Source organism: Pelmatolapia mariae, linkage group LG22, assembly GCF_036321145.2.
Source record: "Pelmatolapia mariae isolate MD_Pm_ZW linkage group LG22, Pm_UMD_F_2, whole genome shotgun sequence".
Taxonomy (NCBI): Eukaryota; Metazoa; Chordata; class Actinopteri; order Cichliformes; family Cichlidae; genus Pelmatolapia; species Pelmatolapia mariae.
Window position 1 is genome coordinate 1,432,135 of NC_086245.2, and position 22,455 is coordinate 1,454,589.

The 22,455-nt window shown below is 39.0% G+C and overlaps 2 gene segments (V, D, J or C); one reads left to right on the forward strand and one right to left on the reverse strand.

Moving 5' to 3' along the window:
* Positions 1 to 2,935: 2,935 nt before the first annotated feature.
* On the reverse strand, positions 2,936 to 3,605 carry LOC134619769 (immunoglobulin kappa variable 2-30-like). The segment is given in 2 exon segments: positions 2,936 to 3,319; positions 3,506 to 3,605. Coding segments are annotated over 2 exon segments (360 nt in total).
* A 12,663-nt stretch (positions 3,606 to 16,268) lies between these two features.
* LOC134619849 (Ig kappa-b4 chain C region-like) lies at positions 16,269 to 20,277 on the forward strand. The segment is given in 3 exon segments: positions 16,269 to 16,345; positions 18,727 to 18,875; positions 19,778 to 20,277. Coding segments are annotated over 3 exon segments (558 nt in total).
* The last annotated feature ends 2,178 nt before the right edge of the window (positions 20,278 to 22,455 follow it).

The window sequence follows — 22,455 nt, forward strand, 5'->3', positions numbered from 1 at the left end:
AAGTTCTTTAGGAGGCCACTCTCTATTGTGATCTGCTTATCGCTAACTCTCCCTCCCCAGGCAGAAGATATGTAAGTGACGTAGCCTTGGGGGGCAACACCAATCAAAAATTTTACAGTGTGATGGTGCTTGTAGTTGGACCAAGTTTGAGCTTGTGCAAGAAGATTAGATGGTCTCTCAATAAAGACTTCAAAGCAATCAACAATCACAGCCACTTTACATCCAAATGCCTGTCTGAAACTCAGTGGCATCGTAGCTTGAAGAACATGTCGCTCTGGCCACTCAATTAGGAACTCTAACCTTTTATGAAGTATGTCAATTACTTTATGCCAAACTCTAGAAGCAGTGGACAGAGAAATATTGAACCTGAAAGCTAAATCTTTCAGGGGCAGATTTAGTCTCAGCCTCAGCAAAACTAGTATGAATTGTTCAAATTTGGACAACAAAGACATAGGTCCCGAGGTGATATAGGGCTCGCACAGTTCAAAAATCTGAATTAAAACTAAGAAGTTGGGGAGCCCTGTGTAGAACTTTGTCTTGTCTTCATTTTTTTCAAAAGCCTCCTGGCTGAACTGTGTGTCCACAGCCTTGCTCCGAAGATCAACCAGCTCTGCTGTGTTCTGTCTCAAAACATCCTCCATCTTCTCGATGTCATCCATCGTCAGCTCTGTCTGGCATCCAGCAGCCGCACAGCCTGCAATATAACAGTGGGGGAGCATAATCAGCATAATAGAGGCAACCTCAATTTTTACTCATTTTCACTGTAGGAGTTTTTTAGTGGGCTATTAGAATCTGGTGTAATGTGTTTAATTCACTATGTTAATTTAATGTAATTATTTTTTTTAATCAACAAAAAAACATGTTGCGTCTAAACAAAAAATATATTTATATGTTTCTCACCACAGAAACCTTACATTACGGATATCTTTACTTATCTGTGAAAGGAGACTGTCTGGAATCTGGCAATATAAGAACCATAGCAGTGTACAAAAACCTGTGGTGTGTGCCTGACGGTAATAAGTGCCACTTTTTCTTTTTTTCTGAATAAAATGGTATGGATTTACTCTGTGATTAAAAAATCACAAATATGTAATATGTAACTTGGACCATAATCATTACAGATAATGGCATCTTTTTCTCTTTGACATGATTCTTGTTTGTTTTACATCTCAGCACAATATCTTACCTGGATAAGTGAATGTCTCATTCACACTGAAGTCTTCTGGTTGTGGATTCTCAGCTGGAAGCTGCAGTTCGGGGTTCTCCACTGTCACTAGGCTCAAATCCGGGCTCTCAGCCGTCTGTTGCATATCCAAAATCGCCTCTGCACATCGATGCTGTTCTGCCTTAAGCTTCATTCTTTTCTCTCGTTTGAGAACTGATTCCGATCTGGGTTTTCGTTCGTAGCCGAGATTGACCGTCGGAGCCCAGTCCTCCGACTCTTCGTCATCCAAAGCACTTGGGCAGCCTATAGTCCCAATCAAGTCAATATTAGACTACTAACTTAAAAGCACTAAGTAAACGAGAATTTAACGACAACCTAATGCTAATAAGTTCGTTTGCAAACATAACATTACCTCTGACGAAGTGGTCGCTGCAGACACGGGCATTGGCAGACTCTGCTCCTCCCGACTGTAAACGTAAATTTAAAATCCATTTTTTCCTACGTTTTTCGGTTAGAATTTTCCATTTTTCTCCTCTTCGTTGGGCTATTTTTGGTACCCTAAAATACCGTTTATCGGTTTCTCTGGTCGACCTACTGGAGCATCCGTAAACACAACAGGACATAGGCATTTTGCTTACTGTCTGTCTGTGATTTTGCACTTATCTTTTTCACTTCCGACCGCCAGTCAAATTTCGCGCTTTACGTCGACGTCACGTCTACGTCAAATGAAACCTAGCTATTAAGAACGGTGAACACTTTAAAATGTGAACATCTGATCCTCTTCCAGTCCCTAAATTTATGGCTCAAAGAATGAGAGGATGAGATGAGATGCCACAAAGCTGCTGCTGTTCTTTTAATAAAGCTTTTAATAAAGGGGATGTAGTTCCTCCCTAAAGGACAGACAAAAGCAAAAGTAGGAAGAAAACCATGAAAAGTTCCAACAGGGCAGATTGTTAATCAGGTGTAGTAAAAAGGTTGAATGTGTTCTTATGTCCACGTCAGTCGAGCTGTTTGGGTCACGTCAGCAGCTGATGAACCAGCTGCTCTCCATAATTTCTCATCCTGAAGCAGTTCTTTGTCCTGCATTTGATTCTGATCATCACATTAAAAATATATTAATAAAAAGATTCAGTGACATAATTAAAGTACATGGTATCATTTGCATGGAGAACTTTACCAAAAACAGGACCAGAGAGAAAACAGTCTGTATCTCTTGTTGTCTAACAGTGAATTACTATGATCCCATTTTAATTGACAGTAATGCTAACAATAATTTAAAATAAAAGTATCTACTCTTCAAATCAGCTGTGTTAGTGGAAATACTTATAACTGTCAATATGTATTGCTAAATTATATTCAAATGTGGTAAAATGTAGTAAAGATATAATATAAAACACCTAAAACACTTGCCTGAAGTTTTTCCTTTAAAGATGGTTACATGATAATCATAAATATTTGTGTTTCTGTAGAACTTAAAGCAGGATGAATTAGTCATTAGTGTTTTGACTTTGAGAAAATTGTTTCTAACTTTCATAATTCAAAGATAAAATATTTAAATGATTGCTTTCAGTCGTTCCTCGTATCGATATTCTGTTTTGCGGATAATTAATTGTAGCAATAAATATTTATTTGTACACAAAGAACTTCTTGCTTAAAAATTAAAATAATAAAAAATAATGAAAATGTTACAACTGATGATATTAACATTTATATAAAAAATATTATAACAAAATATAAAAATATTTTATCAACATAAAATAATGTGTGTTTCTCAGCAGCTGACAGTTCAGATGATCTTTATTCTCAGTTCCTCTCCAGATGTGTGAGGTTTTTGTACAGCGTTGTATCACTGTGTGAACGGGAAGCTGTTACACTGCTGACAGTAATAAACTCCTGCATCTTCAGCCTGAACTCTGCTGATAGTCAGAGTGAAGTCAGTCCCAGATCCACGTCCACTGAAACGATCAGAAACTCCAGACTGACGGTTGCTAGCAGAATAAATTAAGAGTTTGGGAGATTCTCCGTCCTTTTGAAGGTACCAGTTGAGGCAGCTGCCAACACTTGAACTGGCTTTACATCTGACAGAGACAGTCTGTCCAAGAACAACAGACTGAGATCCAGGAGACTGAGTCAGCACTTGTTCTCCTGATGAACCTGAAAACATGAACAAGAGGAGAAAAGTTATTGAGATGATCAAACATTAGAGGATCATTTCTTTAACATGGAGAACAGATGGAAGAAGGTCAGTACTGCTGGTTTCAGAGTTTCTCCATCATAGCAGAACATCATTGTGGTGAACCTGGCTGCATGCTGAAGCAAAGTTTTCACAGAGAGTCTCACCCTGAACAAGGAGCCCCAGGGTGGCCAGCAGTAGAGTCAGTGACATCATCATTGTGCTGCTGGTGTGTGAGTGGCTCTGAAAGGCCTGGACAGCCACTGATCAACACTGGCCTCTTAACAGCTGTGAGCAGAGAGGCAGGACACATATGCAAACACACAGAGTCAGTCAGCTGCAGCTGTCCTGAGCTTACAAAGTTTCCCTCAGTGAGACTGAATAATGAAAGAATTCGTGACATCTAGTGGAGAGAAATAGTTTTGATTTCTGCTCCTGAGAAAAGCTGATAATTATTCAGAAACATAATGAACAACAAAACAGAAGACACAGATCTAACATCAATGTATTTGTAACACTTTATAATATCGACACACTAGTGAACATTTGTAAGATATTAGTAAGTTCTAAATTCATCATTTATAAAACATTACTAAGTATGTAATTTATAAATATAGATATAAATACAAGAAAAAACAGACTGTGGAAAAGAGACAGAGATTAATAATAACTAATGATTAAATACAGAGAGGTGTATAAACACATAGTTAGTGAAAAGGGAGTAAAGGTGGGAATCCCCCAGCAGCCTGATCCAACCCTAACTATATGCTTTAGCAAAAAGGAAAGTTTGAAGCCTAAAAGCAGAGATAGTGTCTGTCTCCTGAATCCAAACTGGAAGCTGGTTCCACAGAAGAGGGGCCTGAAAACTGAAGGCTCTGCTCTGATTGGCTGAAAGCTGCTAACATGCAGGCTAAAGGCCTCACTTTCAAATGTTTGTTGTCTGAACATGAAGATGAGAAAAACATAAAACTCTGGTCTCATAAGAGCTGAATGTAAAACTGTATATTTTACTTTAAACTGATTCGATTTCAGGAAAGAAATTATTTCCTTTTCCCTTTAAAATTAGATTTATTTGTTAAAAGGACACCTGGAGAACCACGCTGACACTGAACTGACTGAGAGCAGCGTTTGTTTTCTTAAAACGAATCATTTTAATAATCTTCAGAAATCGTTGAGCTTCAGGGTGACTGAGTGTTGAGATTTGTTTCTTTTATTTAAAGACAGTGTGTTCTGTGATCCATTATGAAGCTGAGGTCAAAGTTCTTGATCAAGCATCTTCTAACTTCTCAAAGATTCACAGTAACAACTGTGTCAGTTTGAGATTTCCTGAGTTTTGAATGGGTAGAAAGAAGTTTCCACCATAATAATCATTTAAGAGTGAACTTTTTATTTTTAAGTTTTGTGATGAAAAATTCAGTCCCTTCATGAAATTGTGTGTGTGCTCATTGAACTGTGTCAGTCTCTGCTGCAGCTGAAAGTTACTGCAGTTTCTGTTCAGTCTGACTGAGGGAGGTTTTTGTATGATGGTTTTTCACTGTGTGAAGAACTCCCAGTAGCTGAGATCAAATTCACCTTTACAGTAATAAACTGCTGCATCTTCAGCCTGGACTCCACTGATGGTCAGAGTGAAGTCAGAGTTTGATCCACTGCCTGTAAAACGAGCTGGAATCCCAGATGCTCGAGTGCTAGACTGATAAATGAGCAGTTTGGGAACTCCTCCATCTTTCTGTTGGTACCAGGCTAAATGGTTGGAGCTCCAAACATTCTGTCCAGTTGTACATTTAATGCTCACAGATCCTCCCACAGCAGAGCTTATTGCTCCAGGCTGAGTCACTGGGACCTGAGGTTTAGACTCTGAGGATACAGAGACAAAAACATAAAGCAGCTTTTTGTGGGCTTCATTTCAGAGGGACAGATGTTGATAGAGGAGAGGAGTTTGATTCTCTGGACTTTACCTGTGAAGCAGCAGCAGAGGAGAGTCCAGATGAGGACGCAGATCAAAGTCATGTTTTTGATGAGGAGGATTTCTGTGGCTTCTGTTGTGATGAAGGACAGCTGTCAGTCATCCAGTGTTCAACTCTCAGGACTATAAACTCTCCCAGAGCACTGGAGCATGGTGCTGCTGATGCAAAGTGCCTCTCTATGGAAATGATCTGACTGACACACACATTGAATGACTTTGTGTGTTTGTTTGTTTTATAATGTTGTTTTTCTTTGTATTTCCCGTTTATGATTGTGTGCATGAGAAACACAAATCAGCAGTTAATGTCAAATTGCTGATCACTGAGCTTTCTGAAGTGTCTTCATCTGTATGCCAGTTTATATTATATTAGGTGGAGGTAATTATGGTGAACAAAGCTGAGGTACAATGTTAATGTCCAATGATTTTCTCATTTTCTTTAACAACTCTCGATCTTGATATTTTTGGTCAGATAAAGATGTGGGGAACATGATAGTATATAGAGTTGTCTCTCTTATTATTGTTTTCTTTTATTATTTTCATACAGTAAACCTTCGTTCTATAAATAGATTCTGATTCCATCGGTCAGCTCTCTGACAGCACTTCCATTCTGCACATCTCTAGATCTTTCCTCAGGTTCATTTGTACAGCAGGATGCTCTTCCTTACTGCAGCGAAATCATGAAGGACAGCTGTCTTCATCATAACATCATATTTTCCTCTCAGTGATTCCTGATTAAATAAATCATTCATGGCATCTTCATAAAGAACACAAGTTTTATTTCCACCAGTGAAAAAAGTGAAACAGATTAAGCAGAAAAAAACATTTTAGACACAATTTTAACAAAGATGATTTTAACTGTGCGTCTTTTAGACCTGAAGAAGGTTCTCGGATGAGAGGTGAAACATCTTCAAGAAACTTAAAGAAGTCCAGTTAGTTTCTTTCTAAGCTCCTTACACTACCATGATCTGGATGACTGAGGACCTGCACAGACTGTTTGTTTCTGAGTTTCTCCATCATAGCAGAACAGCATTGTGGTGAACCTGGCTGCAAGCTGAAGCAAAGTTTCCACAGAGAGTCTCACCCTGAGCATGGAGCCCCAGGGTGGCCAGCAGTAGAGTCAGTGACTCTTCACTTTTACTAAGTGACGATATTTTAAAACACAGAAACTCCATCTGCTGAAGAAAATCATAAGTTTTGACTGAAGTCTTCACACCTCCACAGTGTTTTGCCAGCTTCTGTTTACAAGGTCAAACTGAAACAATTATTCTTGTTGCATTTGTTCAATGATTTTCTTTACTGTTCAGAGAGTGTGTGATCTCTTATGATTTAGTAGTTTACAATAATAACAATATCCCTATAATAACATAATAATTATGTGAATATCTAAGGTTTAATATAGGGCCAAATGTGTGTTATCTTTTTATTACCATAGCATTGGGTTTTCTTCAGTCATGACAGTTTTTACATTTGCAGTAATATTTTAGATTAGGTTTGGGTAAATGTTCATGTTAGAAGATAATTATGTTTTGATCAGTTACATGAAATGTATTCTTTATATTTATCAGTTAAGCATATTTATACACGACCTTTTGCCTAGAAACCTGTGTGCTAAACTTCTGCAGATACTAATCGCATCCTGTTGTTCTGAACTTTTAGATGTAGAAGAAAACCAAGCTCAGCGCTTTTACGAGAACATACAGATGTAGAAAAGGGGAAGTCCCGCTACTGAAGTGATGTTATCTATGTAACACACACACATACACACACACACACAACACACACACACATACAGACAATCTTGTATAAATAAAGGTCGCAGACAGTCGCGGTTCGCAGGTCGTGCGTCCATGGCTGCCCTCGCGAGTAAAAATGGAACTGCAGTGTTTGTGTGTTTTCTAACTCAGACGTCTCAGCTGAAGAACGGCAGCGTGATTTAAAGAAATCCCCTGTCATTTAAATTGGTCCTTCGAGCCTAGAGATGGAAACACCAGACACGTTTCTGTGACTCCAATAAGGTCTGATTGCTGCATCCTGACGTCGTGGGAAAGCCAGAACCGAAGTCTGTCGACAGCCCTCTCCAGGTAGAGGTGAAAGCCCTGGGCGTAAATTCGTATCCAGGCCGGGCCTGGTCCACGACGTTGGGGTCCAGCCAGATGACCTGAACAACCAGCAAAAGACGACTGAGGGTGAGAAAACACTTTTTAGGTCTAACCCGCCGCAAGGGTTTGAAAAGAGAAGCGCATAGGTCTTATCCGCCGCAAGGATTAATAGCGCATTAGGCTGACCCACTGCACGGGTGCACAAAAGAGAAGCGCATAGGTCTTATCCGCCGCAAGGATTAATAGCGCATTAGGCTGACCCACTGCACGGGTGCACAAAAGAGAAGCGCATAGGTCTTATCCGCCGCAAGGATTAATAGCGCATTAGGCTGACCCACTGCACGGGTGCACAAAAGTTAAAACTGGCCTGGTCCGCCGCAAGGACCCGCGCGCGTAAAGAAACAAGAGTGAATATATGTGTTTTGTGTATGTCATTTTTCTGTCTGTTGGAGGTAAACTAATTTTACAGCACAATACGCTGCTGAGTTGCCTCCAGTTGTTATTGTTATTTTATTTGCTGTAAGACGCTGAAGTACTGGTGACAAAGGAAAAGTAGGTTGGGCTCCGTCCCGTAAAACTGACACCGTTCCGCGGAAGTAGTCCCGGAGTAGAAGGGCGTGTCAGCAACCACTCCTGAGTCTCATACCAGAGAAAGCTCTGCAGTTGTGTTGTACCAATGGGGAATCAGCCCAAGAAAACTCACTGCTGACGAGCAGTGGCTAGAAAAGAAATGTCCAGGCGCCGGACAAATTAGTGCTTGTAGATGGAGAAATTCCAGAAAAAAAAAAAAAAAAAAAAAAAGTCCCAGTTGGGAAGGGAAATGCAGCCCCTCAACACTTACACAGTTGAAAGAAGCTCTTTTGCAAGAAATAGCAGAAACAAAAAACTTAAAAAAGAAAGGAAAACTCTCGCAAGAATCACAATAATTCCAGGCCTGGAAAGAAGAAGCAGCTAGACGAGAATGGAGAATAAACAAGCAAAATTTACACCTGATGAGAAATGTTTAGAAAAACAACAAACCAGATCAGGCCTAATCCAAGAGAAAGACAGAGGAATGCTTAGTGGAACAGCAAGAGGTAGAGGTAGGCCTATACACACACCAAAAAATAGCTTTAAAACTGCATACTGGAGATGTGGAAAAGAGGGACATTTTGTACGTGACTGTAAGAAACAAAGAAGCAGTTCAGACTAGGAAGTACATAATAATCCCTGGTTAAATTAAAGATTGGAAATCAAAGTAGAAGTTTAAAAAGGGTTGGATACAGACCCAACTGAATATATATATATAAATACTCTTAGGAATAAAGTGGAATAAACAAAAGTTTAAATCAAATTAGAGCTTATCTCTACTATATTCAAACTAATAATAGGGAGCATAGCAACCTGTGAATTGGCATTACCAAATGAAACAAAATTGGTTAAATAACCATGCCCAGAATGAATAGAATGAATGAAAGTAGATAATTCACACGAAAACATTTTAAAATAAAATAGAGAGATGCATAAGGTATATTAAGGCTGCGTCATTGTTCAGCCAAGGACAGAGTGTGAGAAGGTAGATGTCTCCAGCTTGGGAGGGGGTGAAACTGCAGATCACCCCCAAGCCCTGGATGGACACATAATAAATTATAAAAAAATAATTTGTGTATATTAGTAGTATAGTAGTATAGTAGTATATTCTAATATACTAATAAATATTGTAATGTACTATTGCTGTTATAAAAAAAATAACATTAATAATATTAATATTAAATAATAAGAGGCACCTCAGTCAGTTATGATGTGGGGTGGATAATTGTTAAAAGTAGTCTGATTCAAGCTTAAGGTTTGCTCAAACTCAGTACAATGATATATGAGATGAAGAAAATAAGGAAAACACCTAATCTAATCAAGTGCATAGAGACACTTGACCTGTTTGTAAACCTGTCATCCTGGATGAGACTTTGTTGTGATGAAGAGCAATCCTGTACTAACAACTAATAAGCCAAACCCTGTATACAACAGCTAAAGCTACAGGTTTGAGAAGCTGAGTTAAACATGTGGACACTACCAAGCTGTTGAGCAAGTTACACATTTTTTATTTTTATTTGTTTTTTAGACTAGAAGATGCATGTCTGTGAGCTCAGTTTTTTTCCTCACATTTCTGCTTTGTTACTGGCAGCAACTTTTTTCTTTTTGCGTCCTGACTCGTGTGTAAAGCCTTAATGACATCGGCAATTTGTTTTTGTTTTTGTTTGTTTGTTTTGTTGGTTTGAAAAATAACTTTGTGATCATACTTGTGGATCACAGTGACACATAATGATTAGGCATATGACTTACTAATACCTAGTTTTAGAGCTGTGAGCTATGAGCTGTAGACAATGCCTAGTTTTCTTTTCTAACTTAAAAGTTTGAAATATGTAAGATGTGTGAGATGTGTGAATTCGTTGGAAAAAAATAGAAATGACCTAAAATGCTTTAGGTCATGCTTTAAATATAGATGGAGTGTTGCATCTACAACGGAGAAAAAGAAGCATACAGTAACTTGAAACTAGCATTATGGACAAATATAGTTTTAGCATTGCCTGACTATGGTAACCCTTTCTACTTACATGAAAGCAGTTTTGACAGCAGTAGCTTCAGTTTTACTCCAAGCCAATTTGTCCTGCCTCACACGTGCAAGACAACTGTCGTATGTTGGAATCTTGTTGTCACAATCTCACATTAGAATCCAGAAGTGTGGTCATTTGAACCCGAGCACACTTTTGGCCTCACCCGAAGAAGGTCATCCATGCTGCTGTATGCGAAAATTAGATGAGGAGACAAAGCCACGTGCTGACATTTACAGCACACCACAACCCGGCTCAGCGTCTAAAAATAGTCATAAAAAGTGAAACCACTAACATCCTCATACTCCGCTCAGAGTGCAGAACTCAAAGCAGTCATATGTGCTAAATTGGCCGCACAACGAACTGTAGACATATTAATGTCTGCATCCTCTATGCAAATACCACTTGATGTTCTTAAGGATGGACAGAAAGCAGCACCAACCATAGAACAGAAGAAATGGTTAGAAGTGTGGAGCACAACTAAAAGATGATTTAATGACTTGTGAAGGAAGACCAATACTTCCTAAATCCCTATGTCCCTGCACAGAACAGCAGCATTAGTGACACATGGGGTGACCCATGTGTCCTCAGGGCGGATAGTCCAGGTCCTTAATACACACTTTTATACTCTAGTGATTATAGATTTATTCACAAAATGGCCAGAGATTTATCTAGTGTAAAAAGCAGATGCAATCTCAGTCGCAAAAAGTGACCCTTAGAAAAATCTGTCGGAGAGACAGCTCTGGCAGAATGGATGGCAAAACTACTAGAAAATAAGGATATTGTTTTGAACAATAAACTGCCGTAAGACTCTTCTCCAGTCTCTTGCAGGTTGAAACCAAGTGCTATTGACAACACCCATAGCCTGTAAAATTGCAGAGAGACCATCTGGGATACATCAGAGCCACTGCAAAAAGGTTGAGGTCCCGGGAAGCCCAGACACCGAGGAGGAAGCGCCTATGCCTGGTTGTTTCGGGGGTGAGGGTGGTAAGTGCGATTCTTGGGCCCCCGTGGGGTAAGCCCGCACTCCGCTCTCTATCCGATCAACTTTAGGCAGCCAGGTGTAGGTGTGAAGGGGAACCCTGGTGGTTACCTTGACTACAAGGCTCACCCTTACAGGACCCCAGCTGATGCCAACAGCAGCCGAGCCACGAGAAAGAAAGAGAAGATGGACGTATGACAACTTATACCTAATGGACATGACACAAGATCACATCCATCTATGGATGAAAAATGCCTGATACAGATATGTGTTTAACAAAACCACAGAGTTACGTCTGCTCGCACATGCCGAGCACATTAACACAACCATATATGGGAAACACCCTGGGACAGGTGCACTAATTCTGATCTCCGACCACCTTCAGAGTGACTTTTGTAAAGTGCACAACAACAACATCGTCATCCTGATCCAGGAAGAAACGCTCAACTTCAACAGTCAGACCACATGACTCAACCTGGGAAAAAAGGTACTCAACTCACTCTTCCTGTGGGCAGGAGTTGGAAAACATGCTCTCAGAAGTGAGATACTGGACTATAGATTCGGCTTGTTTCTCAAAGCATCCTGCAAGGTCAACGAGGGACAACATCAAGAAATAGACGCTCTCAGAATTGCTGTAATGCAACATTGTGTAGCACTGCACATGATCCTGGAGAGAGGAGGATTGTGTGTCTTATTCAACACCACATGCTGCACCTACGTACCAGATGTAATGTACATTCTTTAAACATGGCTTCAGATGCTATAGAGACTGTTGATCGTCGTTGGACTTTTCCTGATTTTATTTTGTTTTCTTTATTTGAGTTATTCCTTGTTTAAAAGTTGCAATCTCACAGATGATAAGTTTATCATTCACAGCATATGCAAATGTACTGGAATCATTGTAGATCATAAGGTTTCCTTTCCTATTGGTTTCATGAAGATGAAATGTAACTAATGATGTAGTAACTGAAAATGTGAAAAACAAGTAGTTACTCACTGATAAATTGTACATTTCATTTCTCTGATAAACAGGGCCGGATGTCAGAAGATAATTATGTTTTGATCAGTTACATGAAATGTATTCTTTATATTTATCAGTTAAGCATATTTATACACGACCTTTTGCCTAGAAACCTGTGTGCTAAACTTCTGCAGATACTAATTGCATCCTGTTGTTCTGAACTTTTAGATGTAGAAGAAAACCAAGCTCAGCGCTTTTACGAGAACATACAGATGTAGAAAAGGGGAAGTCCCGCTACTGAAGTGATGTTATCTATGTAACACACACACATACACACACACACACAACACACACACACATACAGACAATCTTGTATAAATAAAGGTCGCAGACAGTCGCGGTTCGCAGGTCGTGCGTCCATGGCTGCCCTCGCGAGTAAAAATGGAACTGCAGTGTTTGTGTGTTTTCTAACTCAGACGTCTCAGCTGAAGAACGGCAGCGTGATTTAAAGAAATCCCCTGTCAGTTCATCATGAAGATATGGTGATTTTCATTATTTAGTCCAGCTGAGAGACTGTATAACAAATACAAAGATGTCTGTTATTGTCTGTTTCAGTGCAAAGATGAAGTCAGACACACAGAAACTGTGACACACTGGGTTGTTTGACTTGTTGGCCAATCAGACAGGATGGTCAGTGTCAGGGTCGTTACTAAAAAGAGTACAACATAAGCCTGAGGCTACAGTCCCACACACTGACGTGAATCCCTGTCAAGCAAAATATTTAAAGTTAAAGTTTATTTTTTTTAAGTTTATTTATTCTGGAATTATATTCCTGTCTGTTTTTATTCATATTTATGTTTAAAAAACATTGTTTTAGTGTTTTCAATAAATGTTTATCTTGTTTGGCCCGCGACCTAAAGTGTGCGTTGAGGTTTGGCCCCCTGTGCAATTGAGTTTGACACCCCTGCTGTAATGGGAGGAAGACGAAGACCACTCTTGAGTCTTTCACCTCCCACTACCCACCGTGTGCCCACATGACCAACTCCATTGCCATGTTAAATGCTAGAGGGGAAATCGTGCAGCCTGGATTGCTTATTTTTCTATATTTATGAATATAGTCTCTAAAAATGTAGCGAATAAACAAACTCTTAATAAATACTGATGCATTTTTATCAACATTTAAAATTGTGGAAATTGGATCCACTGTGTTATTCTGAGATTTTGATATCAGAAAAAGTCCCAGGACATCAAAGTCAATAGTTATAAATTTCAATCAGATGATTTATTAATTAAATGTGATGCAATGTAATATTTTCAGTTTTCACATCAGCTGACAAAATGATACAAACAGTGAATTATTTTGTTGAGTTTGTTTGTTTCAGAGTCAGAGAGCCGTGTCTCTCTACAGTCAGAGGTTTTTGTACGGCGGCTCAATGAGTTTGTATCACTGTGGTGGACTTTTGGTGGAGGAACCAGACTGAATGTTGGAAGTAAGTTAATTAAACTGTGTTTGCTATTAAATATCAGATTTTTAATTTCTTGTTAGAATGCTTGAATGACAGAACTTTATGTTTTATTTTAAATAGTTTCAGGATAAATGTTTGCCCTCTTTGACAGGGCTAATTCAGATTAGCTCTGCAACATCAATATTATTTGTTTTATCTCCATTTCTGTTTAACCGAAATAGAAATAACTTTTGTTGTAGACAAGAAAAAAGTTCATCATCCTGTTATTAGTTTCAGAATTTTCACCATATCAGCTGATAATTGGACAAATGAAAAATTTCTTTGTTTACCAAAAACTGGTCATTCAAAAATACTTAAACAAACTCATGTTTTTAATGTGTCAAAGACTCTTTCCGAATTATTTTTCAGTTGTGTCACTTTGTCAATAAAAGGTCAAATCTAAATGAAGAACATTTTACAGTAATGAGTAGCTTCTCTGTGTTTGTTTCCACTCATTTCTTCACTTATTTATAATTAAGACTTCTAATCATTTTAAAGCCAAACTTCTGCTGTAAATGTTACCACATCTGCTTCTTTTATTTCTTTTTATTTCTTCAGTTAACCGTGTTCAAGGGTTTTAACTTAGCTGCTGTTCTGATAAACATCCTTAGGTTTCAGTAGGAATGCATCCACAGATCAACACATCTCTAAACACATTTCTACACAACTGGAAAAAGTTATTTATCAGTTAAAGACTTGCACCTCTTTACTTGACCCCATCCTCATCAAATTGTTCAAATCTGCATTTCATTGTTTTATAAATCATGTAGTAACAGGGCTCTAAACCTTTTGCCACGGTTGCACCAGCACAAAAGTTAGTGGCACCCAAATTTTTCAACCACATTGCTTAACACTGCGGTTTTACATGTGCACTTTTTTGGGGGGTAAATTGCAGTCCATACAGACAATATTCATTTGTAAATGATAACTAACAATCTTGTGCTTGTGCTTAAAGTCCTCTGGCACTCTTTGGCAATATTTTAGACAGTGTTAAACTTAATCATCACATCGGCCTCCTCTGACGACCTGTTTGCTGCTACCTGCCTCTGAAAGGCAGTGGGGCGAGAGGACACTTGGGCAGTGCATTTATGACGACATATAATGTGTTTTCTGGATACACTGTGCTTTTTCATGTTCAAAGATTGATGGCTCTGTTTCAGAGCACTGGCTATGAATTTCAGACAGATCAGGCCTTAACTTATCAAAAAAGTTATCAATAGTTCTTTTCAATAGAATCAATAGTTTCTTTTCAGGCTATCACTAGGGCTGGGTATCATCACTGATTTCGATTCAATTCAATTTTACCTCAGACAGTCAGAAATATTATAATTCTGATCATTTATCAGTACTGATACATGTGAGACTTCATCAGAATTGTGAACATCACAGCAGATGCCTTTGTGTCAAAGTAACTGAGGATAAAACACAGAACATGAAGGAGATTTTTCTGGCCTGACTTTTTATAGCAGATAACCTTAAAAATATTCTGCAATATTCTGCAGTTTTGCATAATTTTAAAAAGTTTACATTTCTTCAGTATTGAACAACAGAAATTAGGCTTTCTTGTCTGAGGACATTTAAGTAAAAAAAAAAAAAAAAAGACAGCGGCCGATAGCGCTGTAAACAATGGTAGACTGGTGGGTAATAAGCGAATGAATAATGCCGAAAACAGAAATTTGAGATGGGAAACTGTTCTTGAAGTACAGAGAGAGAAAGAGAGCTGTGCATGAAGTGTGATTTTTATCTTGGTGGAAGCAAAACAGCAAAGTAAGAGGGAATTCATGACGATATTTATCAAATGTGAAGCGTAGTTTGCTGCTTCTTGCTGCTGGTTCAGTGAATTTTGGTTGGAGAGAGACAAAACCTGCAGCTCAGAATCTAGCGCAAAAAAGACGTAAAGATAACATGGACCCGACGCATCAGAATCAGTGAGCTGTCGGCTTTCAGCCCCAATGGCGTGTCCGTCTACGGGCCGTCGGGTGTTAAAGCCGAGAAAGAGAAAGCTGATTCTGATGAGTCGGGTCCGCTCTGTGTTTACGTCTTTGTGTGGAGTCCGTGTACCTGCTCTCATTTGCTGTTTGGTGGTTGTTGAAATAGTTTTGTGAGCTTTAACCTGAGATTCTGGGGTTTCTGGCAAAATACATTTATATTTAAAAGTCGATTCAGGATTTAATGAATCGATAACGCTTTATTCAAGCTACTCACCTCTCTCTATCCACCTGCACTTTCAACTGGACCACGGCCAATCAGATAGGTCCCGCCCCTGACTATCTCTGATTGGTTTAGGCCACGATAGGGGCATAATGTGTGTCTGTTGTTGACCACACAGAGACTTTCAGAGTTGCAGAGACTTTTTTGTTACTCGAACAGTTGGTCGCACGGGTGCAACCCAAGATTTTTTTTTAGTCGCACCACTGGAAAATTTGGTAGCACTCTAGAGCCCTGAGTAAATATTATCAACATCTCTGCAGACTGACATTTACCCTGTTTATCTCAAAACCTTCTCAAGAACTCAAGAACAATAATTTAGATCCAGTGATTATTAATAATTACAGACTTATTTCTAATCTTTCATTGCTCAGGAAATTTTTGAAAAAACTTTTACAAACAAACAACTGAATGAAAAACTTTCAGCTGACAGTCTTTATGATAACTAACAACCAGGCTTTAGGACCAATCACAGCACAGAAACAGCTCTTGTTAAAATCATGAGTCAGGATGATTTCTCCTGATGAACCTGAAAAAACCAAAAAGATGACGAGAGTCTCAGAGACAGGGGGTGAGAGAGCTCCACCACACTCCTAAGTAGCTCCTCATACATGTCAATAATAAATGGACGCCTCCATCTGTGGAGGAAGCTCATGTGTTGTCACTGACAGCTCCTCAACAGGTACTGGCTGTATCTCATGGTGAGATTGTTTCATCTGAAAGTCTAAAGTGCAGGACGAGCTTTGAATCTCAGAGTAAGGGTTGTATATATGTGACAAATATGTCACTGCATATGATTTGGATGTTATGTATATGTAGTTATGGACACATATGATTTAATCATGAAAGCACCTCATGACTTCTGTTTTTGAGCCTCAAATTTATGTTTAGATTATTTAAATTAAACTTTATTTTTTATGTTGAGCTGTATGATATTTATTGATTTTATTTTCATATATTTTAACATAAAGGTCTTATTTTACTGATAACTGTTAAAATTTAACAAATCATAGATGATATTATGGTGGTTCTAGTATGGAATGGAGGTCAAAGGTCACAATGAATTTTCTCTATAACTATTCGACTTGTTGAACATGTTGACTGATTTTTACTTAATCTTTAGGGAAAAGAGAAAAAGAAACTATTTTTAGATTGGAAGCAAACGTGTGTGTGTGTGTCCTCAGTGAACTGTATCAGTCTCTACAGTATCTTCCAGCTGCAGCAGTCAGTTCAGTTTCTGTTCAGTCTGACTGAGGGAGGTTTTTGTACGACGGTTTTTCACTGTGTGAACACATCTTTACTGTTGATAACATGATAACTCTGACAGTAATAAACTGCTGCATCTTCAGCCTGGACTCCACTGATGGTCAGAATGAAGTCAGAGTTTGATCCACTACCTGTAAGATGAGCTGGACATTCTGATTTTTTATAAGAAGCACTACTAATAAGTAGTTTAGGAGGCCCACCGATTCTCTGTTGATACCAGGCTAAACGGTGGTAGCTGCCATCTACATAAACATCCTGACTGGTCCTACATATGATGCTCACAGTTCCTCCCACAGCAGAGCTCACTGCTCCAGGCTGAGTCACTGTGATCTGTCCTCTGGACTCTGAGGATACAGAGACAAAAACATAAAGCAGCTTCATGGTTTTGTGGGCTTCATTTCAGAGGGACAGATGTTGATAGAGGAGAGGAGTTTGATTCTCTGGACTTTACCTGTGAAGCAGCAGCAGAGGAGAGTCCAGATGAGGACGCAGATCAAAGTCATGTTTTTGATGAGGAGGATTTCTGTGGCTTCTGTTGTGATGAAGGACAGCTGTCAGTCATCCAGCGTTCAACTCTCAGGACTATAAACTCTCCCAGAGCACTGGAGCATGGTGCTGCTGATGCAAAGTGCCTCTCTATGGAAATCATCCGACTCTATCAGAGATTTGGATCAATCAGCTCACATGTTTTTGAATAAAATTATTTTAAAGAATGATTTGGGGTTCAAGTTAATGAAGATAAAACTGAATTCCTTGTCTGTTCCCTGGACAGATGTGTGTCTAGTGAAATGAAAGCCCTTTGTATCATTTAATCACAATTAAATCCTCTGTCTGGACTCTTGGGATAAGCCTCGACTCTGCATACATTTAGGATTCTCATGTCAAATCTCTAGTTCTCTCTCTTGTTATTCATATTTATTAATTTATTTCTTCATTGTAATTCATTTTACACTTTTGTAAATATGATCGGCGAGCACCATCTTACGTCATTGAACTTTTTCAGCCATACGTCTGCAGCAGGTCCCTGAGGTCTTGTGATCAGGTCTGCTTACTGTTCATCATACGAGGCTGAAAACTAAATGAGACAGAGCTTTTACCACAGTGAACCCAGACTCTGGAACTCTCTCCCTTTGAGTTTGAGATGAGTGGACGCAGTGGTCTCTTTTCAGAAACAACCAAATGTCATGTTTTTAGACTTGACTTTAGTAAACTATTTTCCTTAATGCTCTGTTACTTTCATATGAAGCACTTTGTGATCCTTGTCTTGAAAAGTGCAACATAAATAAAACTTTACTTACTTACTTTTGTCATATGGTTGATTGATGGATCAGCCAGAATGTCACAATATTGCACGTTAACATTTTATATAGATAGGATTGAAATCAGTAAACAATATGGAAAAAATAAAATAAAGGTTGTGTAATTTTGCTTCACATCAGCTGTCAGAATTACACAGGGAATAAATCGACAAAAAAAAACCCAAAAGTGCAGCGATAGCTCAGTACGTAGCTGGTGATGGGAATTCCGGCTCTTTTTAGAGAACCGGCTCTTTCCCCATATGGAAAAGATATATATAAATCTTATAGATTTTGTATCTGTCTTGTGTGAAACTTGTATGAAAAGCATACAAGAGTGAAAACGGATATAAGATCCCTTGAAAAATTATATAAATGAAACTTGTATGTTTTGGATACTTACTAAAACAATATATGAAAGTGGCCACTTTCATGAGTAACTACGAGTGTAACTACCTCCCCTTCCCCCTCTGCCCAGCGCAAGCACAATGAGTTAAATGCACAGAGCTAATTTCCTACAGGACTAATAAAGTGTGCAAAAAAAATTGTTTGTTTGTTTCAGAGTCAGAGAGCCGTGTCTCTCTACAGTCAGAGGTTTTTGTACGGCGGCTCAATGAGTTTGTATCACTGTGGTACACGTTCGGTGGAGGAACCAGACTGGAATTTGGAAGTAAGTCAAAAACAAAGTTACTTCTATGTCCTATTTCTCTTTTTTTGTAGAAAATATATATATCCTCACTAATGTCCATGTTATGATTAGCGTTTTTTTTTGTTTTTTTTTGTTTTGGTTTTGGTGGGCTGAGAAAGTCTGTTTTCTAAAAGTAAACATTTAAAATTATTTAAATTTGGAAAAAAAGGTTATTCAAGACAATTATTTGCTTTAAATGTTTGAGCTTGTAGGTTTAGTTCAGTCTGACAGTCAGAGAGTCGTGGTGGACTTTTGGTGGAGGAACCAGACTAGAATTTGGAAGTAAGTTTTTACTGTTTAAAGCTGTGAAAATAATATCTTATATTTGCTTCAGTTGTTGACTGTTGGCTGAGAGAAAAACATCAAAATTTATTTTTGATGTTTTTCCTGATATCACAAGGAGGCTGACAGAAATTTATGTGTGAATTTGTGTTTGAAATTTTTACCTACTTGTTGTTGATAAAACTGTTCCTTCAATGATTTTTTTCTCTGTATTCTTTATAGTAAGATGTGGATAAACTAAATTCTATTTGAATAAAAATTCTTCTGCATCATGTTCCCCTATTTCAGATTAAGGTTAATTGTACAGTAAATATCTCTGTTTATGAAGAAAAATTTTTGGGTGAATTGTGTTTTTAAACGTACTTCCAGATAACACTTAAAATCATGTGTGAGTCATATTTTCCTGACTTTGACACTCTTTTGTAAAATGTTACACATATTTTCCTTCTGTATGTGGTTTGGACATATTTCACTGCTGTTATTTCTGTGCTGAGAGGTTTCTTAAAGGGAAGTGAAACAACGTGTGAGTGACTGTTGGAGCAGAAAAACATCTGACAGAAACTACCTGTTACCCGTTCTCTAAGCTGATTGGTGTCTCCTAGGTGATGTCCGTCCCACCCTGACAGTGCTCGCCCCTTCCAGTAAGGAGCTGGAGCAGGGGAATGCCACGCTCACATGTCTGGCCAACAAGGGCTTTCCCTCAGACTGGAGTCTGTCCTGGATCGTTGACGGCCGCAGATGCAGCGGCATTGATTGGGAAGTGAGCAGGAGCCCCGGGGTGCAGCAGACAGACAGGCTCTACAGCTGGAGCAGCACCCTGATGCTGCCTGCAGACCAGTGGGAGAAGGTGGGCTCTGTGACCTGTGAGGCCACGAGGGGCTCCCAGACTCCATTCTCAGAGACACTGAGGAGAGACCAGTGTTCCCAGTCCTGACCTGATTCACTGGGGGCATGATGCTGTTTTTTGTTGTTGTTCTTGTTTTTCAAACTTTGCTACAGCTCTCAGTCTGCAGTCTTTTTCAATCTCAGTCTCTTTACTCTTAATCGGTTTGTTGCCTGTTTTATCAAGTTGTCAAGATTTTACAGCAATAAAGATGTTTCAGCAGAACATGTCCTGTTATTTCTTCTGTTTGTTATACATGTGAATAAATATATTAACATGGATTTCAACATTTTTTTAAAATTTCAACATATTTTATTAAATAACAATTTTAATGTGGTTACAAACACACTGATTAATTGAAATAAATAAACCACTTAAAGAAAAAAGAAAAAAAATGTATACTGGATAAGTCAACATGCTAACAGAGAGTAAATTGTGTTTGTTTGTAAATAATCTGTATTCATATGTATCATGTTGATGACAACAATCATGATATTTGTAAATAAAAATATTATATTTATTATTTATTATTTTTCCTGCACCTGTCATAGACGAGCACATGACGTCCAACAATGACCCAGTCCAAAGTTTAAATGTTGAACATCACACTGACGTCCAGGTTGGGTCAGGGTTGGATGTCCAAATGTCCACAATTGATCATGGACCGACAGACCCAACATAGACATGATCTGCATGTTTATCTGATGTCCACTGCTCCCTTTATGGGTCACCACAGTGGTCATCTTCTACATCCATGAACAAACTCTGAGATCTTCCTCCTTTCCTCCTGCCTGGAAGCTTCATATCACCTCAGCTCTCTTAGGTGAAATCATTCTAATCTTTGATGTACTCATGTATAATCTTATCCATCCTGGACACTCCTAATGGAAATCTCTGCCACCTCCACCACAGCGTCCTGTCTTTTAAATTTGTATCCAAATTTTGATAATTTTAGACATTTCTGCTTCTTTAATCTAATATTTTTAATTAACTGTTTAAACATGACTGTGTGAAATGAACAAAATGTCTCCTTACAACTCTTCCCTGATTTGGCAATGATGCCTTTCTGTTGCCATGGTTACTGAGGTTAGAGAGGAAAGTGAAACACTGAGCAGTTTCGATCAAATGTATTCTCTGTCTCTTTCTCTGCAATGAGTGCTGAGCCCCTACGGTAAGGTTACACACAGCAGGTGAAGAAGAAAGTGCAGGCAGGGTGGAGTGGGTGGAGACGAGTGTCAGGGGTGATTTGTGACAGAAGGAAGACCTGCTATGATATATGGTTTGGAGACGAGGGCGCTCAGAGAAAGACAGGAGGCCAAGATGGCACAGGTGGAGATGTTCAGCTTTTCACTGGGAGTGACCAGGACGGACAAGATTAGAAATGAGTACATCAGAGGGACGGCACAGCTTCACAGTTTAGGAGACAAAGTTAGAGAAGCAAGGCTCATGTGGTTTGGACGTGTGAAGAAGAGGGAGAGCAGATTTATTGGACATACAATGATTTTCATGGTCCCAGACATCATAATGTACATTCCATGGGTCTGTTTTTACTCTTGGCTTATCTTTAAAATCCCTCTGTATGTCTAATTTACTGTCTGACCACAAAGCTCTCTGACCTTTTTCTTCCTCTATGTTCTAGTTGCTCAACCTTCTTGCCTAACACCTGCGAAAATCAATAAGCTCTTCAAACATTTTTGTGTTGTTCTTCAACCTGAGTTTGAAAGGAAAACTCTAATAAAATGTGTGTGTGTGTGTGTGTGTGCGCGCGCACGCGTCCTGTAAAATAAAATTACATGAGATATAAATAAAAACCAAATAAAAGAAGAGTGAAATCGTTAATTAAATAACTACTTCAATTAAAAGAGAAACTAAGTCTCACTGAGGTTAAAAGCCAAGGAATAAAAGTGGATTTTAAGACGTGATTTAAAAGTGGACAGTGAAGGGGCCTCTCTAACGTGCATGGGCAAATTATTCCATAATTTTGGAGCCACAATAGAGAAGGCCCTGTCCCCTCTGAGCTTCCTCCTGGATCTCGGTACCTCCAGGAGCAGCTGGTCAGCTGACCTGAGAGACCGACAGGGTATGTGGGGATGAAGAAGCTCAGAGAGGTAAGGCGGGGCAAGACTGTGCAGGCATTTAAAAACAAACATAAGAATTTTAAAATTAACTCTAAAAGACACAGGCAGCCAGTGCAGAGAGGCTAGCACGGGGGTTATATGCTCTCTTTTTTGAGTTCCTGTTAGGAGTCGTGCAGCCGCATTTTGAACCAGCTGCAGACGTGAGAGCAATGACTGACTGACCCCCACATAAAGTGAGTTACAGTAGTCCAGGCGGGAAGAAATAAAAGCATGGATCACTGTTTCAAGGTGCTGCCTCGAAAGAAAAGATTTTACTCTT